Source organism: Alosa sapidissima, chromosome 3 (genome assembly GCF_018492685.1).
Source record: "Alosa sapidissima isolate fAloSap1 chromosome 3, fAloSap1.pri, whole genome shotgun sequence".
NCBI classification, from domain to species: domain Eukaryota; kingdom Metazoa; phylum Chordata; class Actinopteri; order Clupeiformes; family Clupeidae; genus Alosa; species Alosa sapidissima.
Window position 1 is genome coordinate 10,219,411 of NC_055959.1, and position 19,280 is coordinate 10,238,690.

Consider the following 19,280-nt stretch of genomic DNA (forward strand, 5'->3'; position numbering starts at 1 on the left):
TCCAGATTAGACAGTTAGATCAACATTGTCATTTTACTCCATGGGAAAAACGGATGATGTTCGATGTTCTGCATTTGTAACTTAACATCTGTGCTTAATCTCACTATAGGGTTCGCCAATAATGTTTTATCACACTTAATACTAAAACACACTCAAAAAATGAATAACCTCACTTCAGTTTAGCGCAAAAAAACCTTTATTTCGAATAACACAGATGCAATATGCATCTTGAAGGGGCTGAATCTGTAACAAATGTATTTTGGTTCACATGTAGTTTTTTCTCTGTTGACATAAAAACTATTTAGTTAATGTTTTGTACCCTTTGGGAGTACGTGTGTTTGTTATGCACCGTGCCAGCTGGGCAAATGTGCACAAGGGGAGATCATGAGACACAGTTGCTGGGGCTACACAGTCTTCTCGCTCCAGCAGTACAGTAGGAAGGCCCATGTGACAGGGCTCAAGGTAAAAGCCAAATCCATTACAAATATCACAAACTGCCCGTGGTATTGATTCTTATTTTATCCAATATTTAAATACAACATCTATGAAAGTATTCAGAAAAAATAGGTTATAACTGGCATAGCTCACATCTTGTAAGGTATAAAATGGCTTATACAAAAGGCATATTATGATTTAAAACAAATTGAATACTACAAAAAGCATGTACTTGCACTGAGAGGACAGTAAGCCAGATTCAGAAGTCAGAACAATGGAACCATGTGTGTGTGGTGTTGGGCTGAGAGTGTATTAGGGGGATCAGAAAAGGTTTTCAACACACAGTCTGAGATCTAAACTGGAGAACCACAGCACAAACATTATTCACATACATACAAAAAGTTATATTGTTGATTACTGTATTTCAGAGAGGAGAGTAGAGGAGGCGGCTGCATTGACATTGAATGAGGCGAATGTTGATGATGACGTATGTAGGCTGAAATGATACATTCAGTCTATAGTAAGTGTGTGCAGGAGGATGCTCCAACTTCATTAGGTGTGAAGCTTGTGTGTGTGTGTGTGTGTGTGTGTGTGTGTGTGCGCGCGTGTGTGTGTGTGGGTGTGTGTGTGTGTGTGTGTGTGTGTGTGTGTTTGTCTGTGTGTCTTGTGTGTATATGGACTGCGCTTCCACTGGTTAAGGTGGAGGTACTGTACATTCAGTTTCAAAAATCACGACAACAAATCAGAAACAGCCTCTTCAGATTACAAGGATGTACTGCCACAAAACTATGCGAGGACATTAATCTTTTCCACAGCTATCTGGAAACCTACGGTATATAGTTCTGCCCTCCTTCTTATCTCGACCAATAACTTCCCCACATCTCCTCCAAACTCTTTCCAGTCTTCTACAGTAAAGTGGTCAAGCAGCACAGTCGTTTAAAGCAAATACTGCCTGATATCCAAGAATGAAGCTCACTATGGTAACACTACACATCTCTTACAAATCAAAAAAGGCCAGAGAAAAAAAAAAAAAACCTAGAGAGTACAGAGTACACAAGATCACGTAAGAGTGTATCATAAATACACACGACCCTTAGTACAAATACTAGCCAGAGTATTCCTAGTGCACACACATAAGTTACACCTGGTCCTAATTCAGCAGGGAGGGGGGCGGAGAGAAGAGTGCGGGGGGGGGCACACACAAGAGGAGGGAAGCAAAAGGAGAGGTGTGGGGTTCTCTCATAGAGAGGGCTAAAAAGTATTTGTTTTTTTTCTACGATGGCGACGGGGAAAGGGGCGTGTGAGTGTGTCGGGCGACGTTACATGGTGGTCTCGACGATGGTGTGGGTGGGTTTGGTGAGCGCGATGGCCCCGCTGGGGTCCAGCGGGTGCAGGAGCTCACTGTTCTTCAGGCCGTTTTCTTTGGTTCGAGAGCTCGCCCAGCCCGCCACTGGAGCTGCCACTGCCTTGATGCGCTGCAGGACACAACCCCGAGCAGGCACAAGTGAGCACAAAAACACATCATGTACTGTACACTTATGTACATCATTTTTAACTATTGCCCATTTATGCCTTCACTTACTATCATTCTTTGCTTTTGTTTATGTAAAACACTTGAATGACCCCTGTACATGAAATGCACTATATACAGTAAATAAGCTTGCCTTGCCATTAAATATCTAAACACCCAAGTGATTACACATATGCTTATGTTCACATTGAATATACCCTGAACCAATAACCTCACAGTATTTTCACTGTTGTCTGCAGATACTAAACATCACATTCCATCATCATAATGTATTGCTCTGTAGATCTGTGTATATATTATTATAATATATATATAATATATATTGTGAATTTACACACGTGTGCTATATGTTGCTATATACTTGTATCTTTTACATGTTCTACTGCTTAGTACCTCTATCAGAGACCCGTCGGACTGCAGGATCTTGATGACCACCACCATTGGGATGCACACCATAGAGGCCAGTGCAAGAGTCCAGCCTACACCGATGGACCACTGAGGGTATTCATACACCTTGTTGTACGTCAGGGGCTTGTATTTGACCAGAGAAAAGGCAAAACAACCCTGGGACAGAAACAAGGAGGGCGATATCAATATATGTGCATGTGGCATTCACAAATACACACACACACACACACGACCACACGCACACACACATACACAAGCTCTCTCTCTCTCTCTCTCTCTCTCACTCACACACACACACTTACCACGCACAAGACTGGTGTGACCACAGTCCAGCTCCATTTCATCCACGGGTTTGGTCTGTATCCAATCATGTCCTCAATCGCATCATAGAAATTATCAGCGCCTGGTTTAGTGAGAAAAAAATCCCCCTCAGTGACAGCAGACATGAAAAAGAGCTAATTTTAACTTATCAAACCTGACATGAGAGCAGCACACGTATGATGCAACACTAAAAAGAAATCACCTTTGAAAAGAGAAGCTGAATGCTACACTTCTCAAAAATAGAACAGTCGCTGCTACTGACAAAGTACTATGCAAAGTCTTCATGATTTGTGTGCATGGAATAGGATTATCTTTACTTTGACATGATTAGGCCCTCACAACTAAACTGTTATGACAGCAATACCTGCTTAATGCAACTCTGACAGGACATAAACTGTACGGTATGTTGTGAGAGGTATGGAGGAATTGTTACTCACCATAAACCCAGGCTACAGCAATACATTCAAAGAATGCAACCCATAATAGGCACACACCACTGGCTGCATAGTAGTCAAATAGCTGAAACACGTACATGCCACCCTATGGACACAGCAGAGGTCAAAAGGTCAGAAGGGAGAGACTGAGATCGCAGTACATGTGCTTGTTCCTGTCCCCTACACCCCTTAAAACACACACGCACACGCACACGCACACGCACACACACACACACACACACATAGTATATAACAACAATCCTGACTTTACTCATAGCCTCTTGTCTGCATTCAGTTCACCTTTCATCTCCTTTCACCTCCCAGGGAACATAACCACTTAACAGCATGTCAAACTAATAATTTATGAAAATTGGTAGCATTACTAAAACGTGACAGGTCACTTTGATCATAGTGACAGGGGCCATTTTTCCTCACTAATCCTAACAGAGGGTTGAGTTAATGATAGGCTGGCCTACCAGCTGATATTAGTTCTGTTTGGATAAAAGTCTTCTGGCAGTGATAAATAACCATTTACTGTGTTTTATGTAGTCTGCTAATGGTTCTCAAAACTGGTGAATTTGTATTGCCCCAAAACATGGCGGTGCATCCTCAACACAACAGGGCAAGACGAGCAGTAGTGGAGCAGCTCTTACTTTGGTGACCATGGTGAGCCCCAGTAGATAACTAATGAAGCAAATCACAGCGATGAAGATCTCTCGACGATAGCCCTTCCGTAGGAGGGAGGGATACAGATCCACCAGCGACGTAATCTGGCCTTCCACTTCTACAAACTGAGGACAAGTACAAGCACACACACACACACACACACAGAGAGAGAAGGAGAGAAGGGGAGAGAGAGAGAGAGAGAGATAGATAGATAGATAGATAGATAGATAGAGAGAGAGAGAGAGAGAGAGAGAGAGAGAGAGAGAGAGAGAGAGAGAGAGAGAGAGAGAGAGAGAGAGAGAAAATGCTGTGAGGGCCTGTGCTTATAAAGGAAATTGTATTTGTATACACTGTAAAAATGTACCTGCAAAAGTTGTTAGCATTGTGTCACACGCACACACGCACACACACACACACGCACAAACACACACACACACACACACAGCTACTTAACCGCAGACAGAAATTATTTTTATGTTTGCCTGTGTCAGTGTGTTTGAGAATGATGTAACATTAGTTCTGAAGTTGCGTCTCCATGGCGACATCCCTCAGAGTGGAGCTACCAGAGCCTACCTTTCCCCTCTTTCTTCGGTATCTACACATTCTGTGTGTATGTGTGCTCATGTGCGTGTGCACGAGCTTGTGTGTGTGTGTGTGTGTGTGTGTGTGTGTTTGCGTGTAAGAGGGAAACAGGGGTTTATTTGTACAGTATTACAGCACAGTTGCAGAGCGCTGAGTATGGTTTTATAAACTCCACTCTGAACAAAGCAAGCAGTGTACGTGGATGATGGGAATTTGTGGGGCAGTCTGACACACACACACATGCGCACAGCGGGCCGTTGGAAATAGCCCTGCTTCCAGCAGCATGCGTGTGCCCTGGCGGCACAGAGATTAGGACCTCTGCAGGGAGAGAGTGGCTGGCTCACAACAGGGCTGAGTTTGCATAGAATAAAATTACCTCCACACATTGGAAATTGGATCACTGATCTCGCTCACATACACATACACAAGCACACACACACACACAAACGTACACATACACACACCACACACACACAGACATATACACATGCCTGCAGAATCACACACACGCATACACACACGCACATACACATACACACATGCCTGTGGAATCACACACACACGCACGCATACACACACACACAAACACACACACGTATGTACACACACGTATACACACACACACACACAAACACACACACACACATACATACATACACACACACACACACACACACACACACACACACACACACACACACGTACACACACACACACTTTTCACACAGAAGCAAATGTTCTTATGAGTGTTTAACTTAGTAATGCCTGTAATGCCTGCATCAATGATCCTTACTTATTTTTTTCTATCTGCTTAGGCATACAGGGTATACAGGGTATCTTTGCAAAACACACTATCCACAAAACCTTACACCAAACATTACACTATAAATGATCTCTTGCATAAAGCAAAAATGCTCTCACAAAGTATAGACTTTAAGGTATACGCATTGGACACTTAATGGTTTCAGAGATAACACATAGCACCACAATTTTCATGATGCTATTTCAAATCGGTTTCATTTTGAAGAGACAGATGTGATCTTGTGGGGTATTCAGTCATAAAAATACAAACAAAACTATACTTCTGTTGGTTATGAGTGATGAAAATGTGGCTTACACCCGCAGTAGCTAAGTTACTCCTCAGAGCTTAATGCCCTTCTTTGTTATCGTAGCCTAGCACTGTAGCTAGATGCTGCTCTGTTGAAACGCATGCTGGCAAGCTTGTTAAGTTGACCTGCACTATTCATGGAGGCTCTGAGGGACCCTTTCAAAGACAGTCAATGAAAATGCTTACACTTAAATAAAGAACATTCAAATCCATTGACACATGCTTCTCATTGAAGTTTGCGCCTAATGAAATTTCCTTTCTCAGTATGCACAGTGCATTTCAGGAATGTAACGGAGTGGTGTCATCTTTTGTTAGTGGATCTCCTGTAATATGTGTCCAAATAATCACCTCTATTTTTAAGTCAATGACAACTTGCTGTAAAGCTACACCCTCACAATCTCAGTTGTGGTGGCCTGGTCTCAACACTCAACTAAAATAGTCTACATTTACCCCTACAGCTAACATAGTGTTAGCTGAGAGCTGAGAGCTAACACTCTCTCTTACTTCTCCTAGGGAGGAAGTGGTGCACGTATAAGCTCAGTGTAGCTGTGGTGTGATGACATCATGGTGTCAGCTGACCTGGCTGTCCAATCCTAGCAGCAGCAGCATGATGAAGAAGAGGATGGCCCAGAAGGACGGCATGGGCATCATTGATACTGCTTTAGGGTAGGCAATGAAAGCAAGCCCAGGACCTGCAGAAGGGGAAGAAAGGCAGAGAGGAGGGGGGACAAGAAAAGAGAGATGGGGGAGGAGGAGGAGAAGAAGGACAACACAAAAGAAAGGTCACTTGGCTGCGTCATCCATTATTTCAAATTGTATCTGAGCACATTGTGCTTGAACGCAGCACACAGAAACACAGAAACACACACACACACACACACACACACACACACACACACACACACACAGACACAGACACAGACACAGACACACACACACACACACACACACACACACAAACACACACACATTTGTCCAGCAGGATAGCATGCTCCCATGTCAGCTGAGTGAGAATTAGATTTTCCTTAGGCAAAGGCACTGATCCCATGAGCCTGACTGCCAGGAGGAGGTCAGTGACAACATTGGCGCGGAAAGACTCCCAGCTAGAAAGGAGCAGAATCGGAATCAAGAGAAGGCCTGTATGCCTCTGGTTTCAACCAATTAAAGTGGTCCCTATTTGGCAGGTTGATGGTGTGAATCAAGCATAGTGTCCTGGTCAGATCGCATGAGGGCAGCTGTGGCTTGAAAGATGGCTAGCGCAAAAACATGCAAACCAACATCCTTGAGCACAACTGACACACACAGGGACGCGCTCTAAAGGGAGATACCACTGGTCTGAATAAACATGTGGGGAAAGATACACACCATGTCTAACACACACACACATATGCACGCACACGCACACGCACACACACACACCTATTCCCAAAGACCATTCTTCAAATATACACCAGAATGCAGCCAACCTCTTCACATTCCCTGCTGACACTGTGCACCTGTCTCACTTATACCAGTCAGTTTGTATCCGTGTCCATCCTTTTTCAGCTTTTGTAGTGATTGGTATTTTGACATGATCACATGATCACCGTCAGCCCATTGGTTTCTAATTTGATCTGTGACCTTCAGCCGTCACCCTTCCGCCCTCATACCTGACTCTGCCACATCTGCGATGGCCACCCCTTGCTCTTGTGCCATGAAGCCCAGGACGGAGAATATAGCAAAGCCAGACACAAAGCTTGTTCCGCTGTTGAGGCATCCCAGCAGCAGACAGTCCCTAAGTCACAACACACACCAATGCAGGGCTTCATCAATGGGGAAAGGGGGGGGTGGGGGCAGAGAGAGAGAAACAGATGGACAGACAGAAAGAAAAAAAAAAAAGAAAGAACGGGGAGAATAAGAAAAAGAAAGATAGAAAGAAAGAAAGACAGAGTAAAAGAGGAGGAAAAAGAGTGAGAGAAGAGAGGTGGACAAAGGCACATTCCTCACCTGTAGCAGTTGTATTTGTACTTATTGTAGCTCCCCAGTGATGTCATTGCCCCCAGACAAATGGCATAAGAAAAGAAAATCTGAGTTCCTGCATCGATCCAGACCTGAATATCCAGAAAAATAGACATCAAGTCTGTCAGGTCACAAGATCTGGACTTCATTTCTGTGTGAATACAATGGTTTAATTGGCTGGGGATCTGACCTCTGGATCCTTCAAACGGGCCAGGTCAGGGTACAAGTAGAACTTGATGCCCTCTGAAGCACCGGGCAGTGTGACCCCTCGGATCAGAAGCACCAGGAGCATGACAAAGGGGAACGTAGCAGTGATGTACACCACCTGACCCAACACAGAGGGATGGACAGAGTAAGGAAATGAGAGAGAGAGCGAGTGTTTGAGTGAGAGAATGAGTAAATGAGAGAACACAAGCACAGAGAGCATTAATTAGCTTTTTAGAATTCATTAAATCATCTAATTGAGTCATCCATAGTATTTATTAAGGGTTAGCAAAAGAAGGTCAAAATATTAATGATAACAAATATACAAAATAACAACAACAATGTTAATGAACGTAAACAAGGCAACTGGAGACAGCTCCTGACCTTGCCGGTGGACTTGACCCCCTTCCAGATGCAGAAGAAGCAGATGACCCACACGGCCAGCAGGCACAGGGCCAGGTCCCATTTGATGGGGCCAATCTCATTAATGCCAGAGGAGATGGACAAAACATTATGCCTGAAGGGGGAAGGAATTCAAATTCAAATTCATTTATTAGAGGATAACCCCTTGAGATGGACATCTCATTTTCGAGGGGGTCCTAAGGAAGGAAGCACACATGACATGTACTGTGTGTGTGTGTGTGTGTGTGTGTGTGTGTGTGTGTGTGAGAGAGAGAGAGTAAGTGTGAGTGGTGAATGTGAGTGTGTTTTTTTGTCTGTCTGTGTGTGTGTGTGTGAGTGTCTGTATGTGCCTGTATATGTGTGTCTGCGTGTCTGTGTGTGTCTCTGTGTGTCTGTGTGTGTGTGTGTGTGTGTGTATCTGTGTGTGTGTGTGTGTGTGTGTGTCTGTGTGTGTGTGTGTGTGTGTCTCTGTGTGTGTGTGTGTCTGTGTGTGTGTGTGTGTGTGTGTGTGTGTGTGTGTGTGCGTGCCTGTGCATGCACACGTCTGTGTGTGGCTACTTACTCCCAGAACTCCGTAACAGGTGAGGTGAAGTTGAGAGCAGCAGCAGCGCTGGCGTTGGTGCTGTTGGTGCCGTTAGCTATCAGCCAAAGGCTTTTGTTCTTGCGGACAGTGTCTTCCACACAGGTGTCAGTGTTCCAGCTGTGCCTGTGGAACAAGCATCAACACATCAGCATCAGCTGTTGGCAGACTGCCTTTTGCATATTCACATACAGTACAGTAGTTATGTGTTTGTGTGTGAGTATTTCTAGAAGAAGTCACTATTTCCGGTCATTGCGTCTACACCGTAAGACCACAAGTCAGATGCATACTCAACGCACCACTGGTAACCTTAGCGGTCAAGATAAAGCAGCTAGGCAAAGATCTTATCTAGAGTGTGGCTACATAAGCTTTGCGCGCTCCTAATACACAGTGTGTTCTGCAGCTAGTGTAACACAGATAACAATGTCTCTACTTACAGCTAGTGTGCATCTGTGAGTGACTGCGTGCATTGTTGGTTTGTTCTGGGGTAGCTTTCTTTACCTGCACGTAGCCCAGGGTAGTGTTGGCTGGAAACAATTTAGGAGGTAATAGAGCCCCCAGGCTAGGATCACGATGTAGTAGATATTAAGCAGAGAGACGATCACTATGGAGGCATAGCCGATGCCTGAGAGGAACAAGAGAGCGACAGAGACAGAAAAGCATTTTTTTTTTAATTACTATTTCAAAAAAGATGCTCAAACAGTTCATTAGACGTGCTCATTAATTTGGCTAATAAGCGCGATCCTACAGGGAGAGCTGAAGCGAACGCTGTGTTTTAGGGTTCAAGTCAGGGCTGACATCACTCTCCAGCTCCTGTGTTCAGGGCTTTATATGATGATATTGCTATTTTTAGATCACTTTCACAAGAGCCTGGATAACGCACTTCTGTGCCCTCTGAACTTATGCACTATTTATAATCAATGTCAAAGTCTCATAGGCACCCATATATACTAAACACACTCACGCACATACACACACACAGGTTTGTGTGATGGAACAAACGAAGAGACAGCTGGCACCCACAATCCAATGGGTGGGGTGGGGAAAATACTTGGCACACACACACACACACACACACACACACACTCACACACACACACACACACACACCACACACACACACCCCCACACACACACAGAAGTGGGGATATATAATCTGACACCTGTACTGTTCCTCTAACATATTGGTATTGGCATTGTGAGAAAGCCGGTGAAAGGATATAGGATAAGGATATATGACATCATCAAGGGTCGACTCCCCTCCCCCCGTTTCTTTCGCTCACTTTGCAGTCGTCTCTCTGAACTTTGAGTTAAACAATTTTCCTTGTGTTCAGTGCTTAAATGCAAAACACACACACACACACACACACACACATTGAACACACAATCAAATGGACACACATACACAACATTGCTTGTCAATTCATGTTACGAAACTGTGAAGATGAAAGAAGATAAACAGTGGATCTGTGTCTGTGAATTCTCTGACCGGAAATCACAGTCCATATCTTACCACTCAGTCAAAACCTTCCTATTTGTGGAGCCCCAGTCTCCGTCACAGGCATCAATGTGAATGCATCCATTTGTTTGTGTATGCGTGTGTGTGTGTGTGTGTGTGTGTGTGTGTGTGTGTGTATGTCTACATCCTCCATACATTCAGAAGTCTAAAGTTAAACATACTGTCAAAATGGCCGCTGGCAGCTTTGCCTTGTTATTCCCTAGTTGTCTTTTTAGATGTCCTTCTCTCTAATGTTTTTAGATGTCCTTCTCTCTAATCTTTTTAGATGTCCTTCTCTCTAATGTTGGTAGACATCATTCTCTCACAGGGACAGGTGTCAAATGGATCCATTACAATGAAGCAATTTCAGGAAAGGGCACATATATGCATTTTGAATGTGATACCCTCTCATCGTATGGTCAAACGCCAGCCTAAGTACTGTCTTGCCACCCTCTATACTTCGATTTGTGGCAATGAACACAAGTTTACCACCTAAGACCACCTGAAAGTCAGCTCAACAGCTGGTACTGCACATCATTACATATGGATTGAACAAGGTGTTTGTCTTCTGTTATGGGTTCACTGCACTGAGTGACTTTTATTCAAACTTCAGTTTGATAAGTAATGAAATAGGATATGGATAGCATTCTATTTTGTGTGTTCAAATTCGTAGACATAGGCAAACCTTCGCAAACAATTTTCTTTGAGTTTTCCAACACTCGCGAACAGTTTGAGGAGGTAGTTCTCCGCCAGGAGGTAGTTCTCTGCCAACATGTTGGAAGTTGGACATAGAGTTACTATTGAAATGGAATGTTTACACAAACTCATTCAAATTAATACAAACATGCTATACAAACACGTTCGCTGTGAACGTTTGCCTCTGTTCAAGGAATGTGAACACACCGCAGGTGATGTTGCGCCCACTTCAATTAACATATTGTATCTTGTACACTTGTGTAAAAGCTCACATCTGGATTGTTGTAGATTCAACAACAATGTTAAGGACAACCTCTGTAGATATTTATGGGGCTTCTCTATAATTCCCCAATGATTAGTAACCATCCAATACAGATTTACTGACCAACAATAAGACCATTTAAAACAGGAAGTCTTTTCTTTAAAATAGCACAAAACTCTCTGCAATCATGACTTGACATTTCTTTGATTATCTGTGTTTGTTTTATCACTATAAAATATCTCAGAGTAGGCAGAAATGATGGCTAAAATGCAGAATGGGTGTTGACCACATGCATCTTGGTTGTAATGTGAAGCTGTCAGATTTAGCCCCAGGCAAAGACAGCACAGAAGCATTTAGCTTTAGCAACGGGGCTCTATAGCCTCAAAGGCAGTCTGCTGTGTGGACTGTCTGCATAAAAACCTCTCTTCAAGCTTTTGGGTCAGAGCTCTTCGCAAGGCATCTCAACTCTATATTCCATCACAGTTGCCATGGCAATACAGAATATGTTAAGAGTCTGTGTGTGTTTGTGTGTGTGTGTGTGAGAGAGAGAGAGAGAGAGAGAGAGGCACTAACAGATAGGTAGACAGAAAAAAGAGAGGAAGCGAGCATAGGACTATGACTTTAAAAAACCTTTCATAAAAAAACAACATTTTAAATAACAGAGAGAGATAGAGAAAGTTTTTGTGTGTTCCAGTTATGTATAAAATGTCTATTTAGCCTACGAACAAGGACACAGGCTAAAAGGGCAAAACATTAAGCCCCCCCTTTGAGAGGGCGTGTAAGGTAGTGTGTATTTAACCTGATGACAAAGATGCATGACAAAGCAAGCTTAGCTCGAATAATCTAGAGAGAGGGACGAATGTCTCTGAACAGCCTGTCTCGCCTGTCTCCCTGCTGCCTGGCAACCGGCGCCACAATAAACCCAACAGGAGCTCCTCCGCCCGAGAGGAGCGAGCGGAGGAGGACTAACAAACATCACCATCACTGAACTCACAAACATCACCATTATTACAGCCCCGTCATCACACGCACAGGGATGACCTGCCATAACAAGCACACTGACCTCAACTGAATAAAGCACACCTGACTGAGAAGCCAACTCTGTCTGCTCTTTGTTCAGTTTATTTTATTCCCATCCCTGCCCGTCTTTAGCCTCCCACCCCCCAATCCACCCCCCCCCTCTCCTTGACTCACCGGTGAAAATGGGACACAGTTTTTCCCAGCAGGTGATGCCTCCCTCAGAAGTGTACTGACCGAGGGCTACCTCCAGGAAAAACACAGGCAGCCCTCCACCAAACAGAAAGATGAAGTAGGGGATGAGAAATGCACCTGAAATACGTCGAGAGAAAACAGAAATGAGAATGAAGTGTTTGTTGCTCATTAAGAATGAAAAGGACATAATAAAATTGTGTATCCTCGACCACTATGCACTTAATGCACTAAATGGTAGGGTAAGAGTTAAGAGTACTAAGATTACAAATTAATAGTTTGATTACTTTGGTACTTTGCAATGAGAACTCTTCCTTTACAAAGATAATATTTGCAACATAATGTTGCTCACCTCCGCCATTCTTGTAGCAGAGGTAAGGGAAACGCCAGACGTTCCCTAAACCCACGAAGCCCCCAGCCACAGACAACAGGAAGTCCATCTTGCTTGCCCATTTCTCACGTTGTGCAGGCTTGCCCTCCGCCTCGTCCTCTGGCCGCGAGCCGGGACTCTTACCCGGAGACGGCTTCAGTGTGTCCTTATGAAAGTCCTTCAAATACTGAAGCTTCTCTTTCTGGGCCATGCTGCGAGAGAAAGGATTCCAGATTATTAAATATTCAGCATTTTTTTTTTCAGTCTGGTAGAAAGAGATCACCACTATTTACCTGTTTTTACCCAATTACCCTGAATTACTATCTTGACAATTCAACTGTTTGAGATAAAAGTCCATACGGAATTGCAAATATCATGAGGATCATATAGGAAAGCAGCCAATGTGACAATCAAAGCTGCTGTCCGAATAAACTCTCAATCTTATGGCAACAAACAAAACGTCCGACATCACTCAGAACAAACAAAACACTGGCATCACCACAGACACCTGGGGAGACGAAGCAAACTGACATGTAAACAACCGACATCGACCAGTCAATCGGGGATCACTGCTCTTTACTAGAATACATTCTGATTACTGTATCAACCACAAAAGAAGCATCTTTTTTTCTTACAATTCTAAACTGAAATCGGAATGGAGACAAATATATATATATATATATATATATATATATACACACACAAAAAAAACAACAACTAAAAAGCCTTCAGATCCTTCCTTAATTGGGTCTTTTTTTTCTTTAATCACTTCGCTGTCCCGGTTTGCTAATAAAATGCAACTTTCTGTCTAGTCCTGGAATGATTGCTAAAATCCACATTCAAAGATCAAAATAGTTTATTATCCCAGAACCTGAGATGAATTTGCCGCTCAGAGCATTAGATTACTCAAGGATTACAACTGCTTTGGGATATTTCTATTGTTTGCTCCTTGAGCCTCTCTCTGTCTCTATCTATCTTTTCCCCTCATCTGTCTCTATGCCTCTTCTCTATTAACCCTGGCTTCCTTGATAGCCTTACTGTATGTACACACCACCACCGACTTGAGCTTCAAAGTTACAGGAAGTCATTCATTTTCAATGGAAGCCGACTTCTCTCAGCTGCATGAAGCGGCAAATCCGTCAATGTCACGTTTTGGGCATGTTGAGTGACCAGAGAGTTAAGCAGAAAGTTGAAAGTTGGTCAACTTTATGGTAATGAGAAATGACACGGTCCAGCGGCCAACAACCAGCAACATAGAATGCTGCCACGTCAGAGTGGCCAAAGCGTCAAAAGCATCCCCGTACTTTTTGACAAGTGTCCTTGACAGGGCGGCCAGAGCTTCTTTTGCAGCTCAAGTCGGCAGCGGTGTGTATAAACAGTTAATGTGTCTTTTTCATCTCTGTGCAGGTATGTGTGTTTTTTTTATTACTATTATTTATTTATTTATTTATTTAATCCCTGTCAAGTTATTGATGTGCTTGTTTTATCCTCATGTATTTCCACTGCCAAAAAAGTGCTTTATGTTCTTTTGGGGTCCCACCGTTGACTTCAAGGCAGCACTGCCTGGAAGGCACTAGGGTTTGGCAAGGGTTAGGGTTAGGGTTAGGGTTAGGTGCCTTGAAGTCGAAAATGGCAGTGCTGCCTTGAAGTCAACGGTGGGAGCCCAAAAGACCATCAATCCCAAAAAATAAAACTTCAGAAGTATTCTAACCCAACAACATGAAACGATAAGCTTCCCAACTGTGTGGACTATGTGCTATTCAGTGTGACAAACTCAAGAGCCTTTGCACCAGAGAGTGTGTTTTTGTATGGGGTGAGGGGTGGAGGTCTAGAGAGGGTATTAACACTGAACTCTAACCTGTTTCTCTCTTTCCTGCACATGAAAAATCTCTAACCTACAGTCATTCAGCATATGTGCACACACACATACACCCACACACACAGCTCAGACCCTGAGAGAAACAGTGTCAAGTCCTTGACCTGCCAGTGTGTTTCATTGTGTGAGATACACAAATGACTACAAATGACTTCAGACTATATAAAGATTGTCTTATCAGACTGACACTCCTCCTCTCTTCCTCTATCACACACAATTGGACATTTTATTATTATCAACATCCAAACTAGGTCACCTGCCGTCTTGTCAAACCCATAAAAACAAGACAACATTCTTTGTCTTGGTGTGTGTTTGTATATGCAACATGAGAGTTGTCATGTAAAAACAGTGTTGCTTTCCCTATACACTCCATGGAACCCTTTCCATGGAACTTTCTGCCTACTATGTCAAGCTGTCCTGAGAATAGAAATGCCTACATACATAGTCACAACCTCTTGACACTACCCAACCTTCACTGACTAATTAGACACAATATCCTACTCACTGAGCACAATCACCTCCTCATTCCATACTAGTGCTAAAGTTAAAAATAAATTGAGCATGAAATGACGTACTGGCCTTAAGTAAACCTGGACATTTTTGAACTGATGCCTGGAGAAAACTGAACTTTACACCAGAGGCTGAACTCATTTAAACTCTAAGATGAACTACATTTAACTCAACAACATTTTTCTTTTCCTTTGGAGCATAATGTGTTGATACATACACACACATCTAGGCTACTTTCATGATGCCCTATAAAGGCTGAGGAACTGGTAGGCCTACAAACACACAGCAAGAAAGCACACACACAAAATGTACCATCTGTATTCCACTTCCACTCATTCAAATCCTCACATTTGTCAGGGTGGTACAACGGATGCCATGTTAAATAAAACTCAACTGGATTTGGGAGCCTAAGCTCTGAGCCAGAGCATAGGCATTTGGACAGATGGCACCTCACTGTGATGCTCATACCAACTGCATGCCAACTACCATACCACAGGATGGCCATCAGTCTGCCTTACGTTCAAGTCCACACTTCCATGGAGTGACTGGGAATAAGTGCCTCTACCAGTATGGGTTTCAGGAAGGACATTTTACTACTTCTCCTCAATATGGAACAAATTGCATAGTCATAGTGGCAAATGAAAGTAAAAAAAAAGTTTAAAAAAAAAAGCACAAATGTAACTGGAAAAAAATAAATAAATCGAATTCAACTGTCCAATTCAAGCTGCATATCATTTAGGTCTAATTAGAATGTACTCAACCTGTCCAATCAATGGATACATCTCTGGCAAATCAACCAGTCAGCACTAACCACATTATTTGAAATTAAGCTGTCCACCCCAAATACATATTTTCTAGCATACCATCATATCAGAATACCAGGACCAACTAAGATACGAACACAAAGACCAGCTTCTTTTCATTTCCCAACAATAGGATACACAATCAGGCCATCCTGAAAGATAGTTTATGACATGGAGTCGCAAAAGTAGGCAAGTGTAGAAAGGATTCTAAAAAGACTAGCTCGACGACCTCCAGTCATTCCTGAATATGCATATCAGACGAGGACATTTGCTCTGATAATGCGCGTTTGATGTGAACAGCTTTTCTGCATTTTCCTGAACATGAGCGCTTTAGATCAACACTGTAGTTGCCTCCTTTTATGTCATTGTATGAAATAGGTGTGTAAACGTGTGGCCGAACTGCTGAATTGAGTCAAGTAGCCTTGCACGATCATTTCAGTCAGACAGAGGCACAAACACGGAGTCTCCCAGTATTCTGCTGGCAAAGAACTCTATAAACGTTCGGCGTTCAGGGGTCACCTTCTTCACACAATTAAAACAGTCGGTAACATGGTGTTTAGTAGTCATAGGAGTTTAGATATAGATACATTATAGCCATCCTAGGCTGTTGACACGGAAGAAAGGCTTCATGTACGTCAAGGTCACCAGTTCTCTAAATCGCTTAGTCAAAATTGGACTGTGACTCACATTTCATACCATGCGGTGTGCGCTTTAATGGCACACCTGTTCTCCACAACTAAGGTTGATATAACACGCCCATATAGGAGGCTAATCATGTCGGTGGAACATGACCCACCCACCCGATGGCCTCATTCTTTACTCGTCTGTCTACACTCCCAGAGCAAGACATTACAATTGGGATGCAAACACACTCCTTGCGCAGACATATATATATATTTTTTTTTTCATTTAACATAAGCATAATGCAATATTAACTCTATAATTCCACGTCAATCTAAGTCGAAACAACACAGAATGAAGAGTTCACCTATGTCTTTGAACAAAACCCAGACACGCTTCAATCAATCGCGTCTTAATTCAGACTCGCTTCACAATCAAAGAGCGACTCAGTTAATATCTTGGCAGTTAATGGGGAAATAAGATAAATTTTCCTCCTACATGATTGTCACATCAGATGCCCTACACAATCGCCTTCAATTAAATCCGTGTGTTTTTCTAAGGCGGCAGCCTATGTCCCGATCAGGGGTTACACATCTGGCTCCTGGCTCAAGCCGTGAAACAAAGGCAAGACTTAACAAAGAAATCTATTCAGATAACACAATGCTGAATATGTATATCTGGATGGATATCGAATTTTTCGCGAAAACATCGTGTAGATGCGCTGCTCTGACATTAGCGCGCAACCCTTGGTGTTGCCGCGCTCATCTCATAAGATTATCCAGGATGGCAGTTGAAAGAGAGCATGAGATGCACTGAAATGAATAGCTCCTTCCCCAGAACTTGTAACAATGACCATAAAGTGTGTCATATTAATTTGTGCTTCTGTGCGTAAAATATAATGAAGGTGGTTCACGCTATGATGAAAAACACAGAAAGACAAAAATGAGCTGAAGTCGTCTGCAAGAGAACAGAAACAAATTTTACATGGCTCTACATCATGCAACCTTCTCCTGGAGGAGCACATCAACTAAATTGACAGACAGTCTGTTCAAGCACAAACAATCTTTAGTGACACTGAACAATACACTATTAGTTTCAGTAACATAATAATGAGTGTTGCTGTTGACCATAACCACATTCAAATCTCAGTTTTCTAATAGCCAATGAACATAAGGTAAGCTACTTTTACCTGTCGACTACTTGATTGTGCTCTTAGGTCCTTCCCTTTCTTGCTTGTTAGTTGTTGTGCGGAGAATAGGTAACGGAGCGCTCGCAACACAATAATTCGCACGCTTTTTTTTATTTCCTGGACTCCAGTTCCTTATAACGGGCGCGCGTGTGATATCACTGAGAGTGGAAAAACACCAGCCTCCCGGTGCAACAGGAGTGTACTTCTTAAAGAGATAGCTTCCCGCAAGCTTAATGAGCACATTTTGCTTTCAGACCGGCGGCCAAAGCGCATGCGCTCTTCGAAACGTGCCGCCTAACATCCGCACACACAATACACACATCAACGCGCCCCAACTAGCAACGGGGAAGGATTTTTTTTTTTTTTTTTTTTTTTTTTTGCAACGGGGATGGATGAAGTGCGCGAGGGAGGTGTTCTGACGTAACTACCCTGGCAACCGAAGCTGTAGTGCATGAACCATTATGCATTTACAGAATTCTGAAATGCTCTAAATGAAACACTGTGATGTGACTGATGTCATAGAAATACACTGAGAACCCAACAACAACATAGTTGCTATGTTGACCATTATTAGTATAGTATACTGTATATATACTCTTGAGGGAAATTTTGGTCTCTGTATTTATCCCAATCCGTGAATTAGTGAAACACACACAGCACACAGTGAGGTGAAGTACACACTAATCCCAGCGCAGTGAGCTGCCTGCATCAACAGCAGCTCGGGGAGCAGTGAGGGGTTAGGTTCCTTGCTCAAGGGCACTTCAGCCATCCCTACTGGTCAGGGTTCGAACCGGCAACCCTCCGGTTACAGGTCCGAAGTACTAACCAGTAGGACACGACAGGCACGGCGCTACGGGTGGGCCTGGACGGGCCTAGGCCCACCCACTTTTCAACAGGCCCACCCAAAACTTTTCCTAAAAAAAAATTTTTTTTTAATATATTTTAATTTTGTCAAGAATTATTAAAAGGCGGCAACTAATCTCATCATCTGTGCTAAAATAGTCTAAATGTTTAGTTTTCAAAACTATTTTAAAAAGCTGGTGATGTTTCTGTGCAAGTTCAGCAGTGCCAGATACGTGAGGTTCTGGGTCGGTAGCTTGTCGGTATGCTAGGCTAGCTCCAAATGATCCGAAAGTGTGAAAATCATTTCCAGTAAAGGACAGTGCTGCAACAGTCGTTGTTTAGGTACCTTAAACATGCACAAACGGTCTCGTTGTATCGCTGCAACCAGGAGATGAAGGAGAGCTGAGATCCATAACACCTAGCACATCTCTATGGCTTAATAATGGCTTCTGAAATGCTTTTTTTTTGCAATGCAGCAAACGTTGTTGATATTGTGTTGCATTAAAGTAACCTGACCCTAGCCAGATGAATGTCGTTCCGCTTAGCTCCGCCTAGCTTCACTCACATCCATCTGGGACCTCTTCCATTGAGAGTGATTTCTCCAACCAACTTTATGGTTTAGCCAATCAGGAAGCAGGGCGGGAGTTTCATAGATGTGACATAGCGTAGAAGCGACTGTGAGTCTGTTATTAGCGTCACGGGTTGGCTTCGATGTGAGTGGTTGAAGTAGCACG

At 43.1% G+C, this 19,280-nt stretch overlaps 1 protein-coding gene across 1 annotated transcript; it reads right to left on the minus strand.

Moving 5' to 3' along the window:
* Positions 1-178: 178 nt before the first annotated feature.
* slc6a6a (solute carrier family 6 member 6a) lies at positions 179-17,911 on the minus strand. Its single transcript, XM_042085917.1, has 15 exons — positions 17,704-17,911; positions 12,687-12,916; positions 12,320-12,454; positions 9,171-9,294; positions 8,652-8,795; positions 8,072-8,204; positions 7,674-7,808; positions 7,472-7,575; positions 7,135-7,259; positions 6,065-6,177; positions 3,783-3,920; positions 3,133-3,235; positions 2,677-2,777; positions 2,360-2,530; positions 179-1,910 (listed from the first exon to the last, which is right to left on the minus strand). Exons 2-15 carry the CDS (start codon positions 12,913-12,915, stop codon positions 1,755-1,757), a joined length of 1,911 nt encoding a protein of 636 aa, XP_041941851.1. The 5' UTR covers position 12,916; positions 17,704-17,911; the 3' UTR covers positions 179-1,754.
* Positions 17,912-19,280: the final 1,369 nt, after the last annotated feature.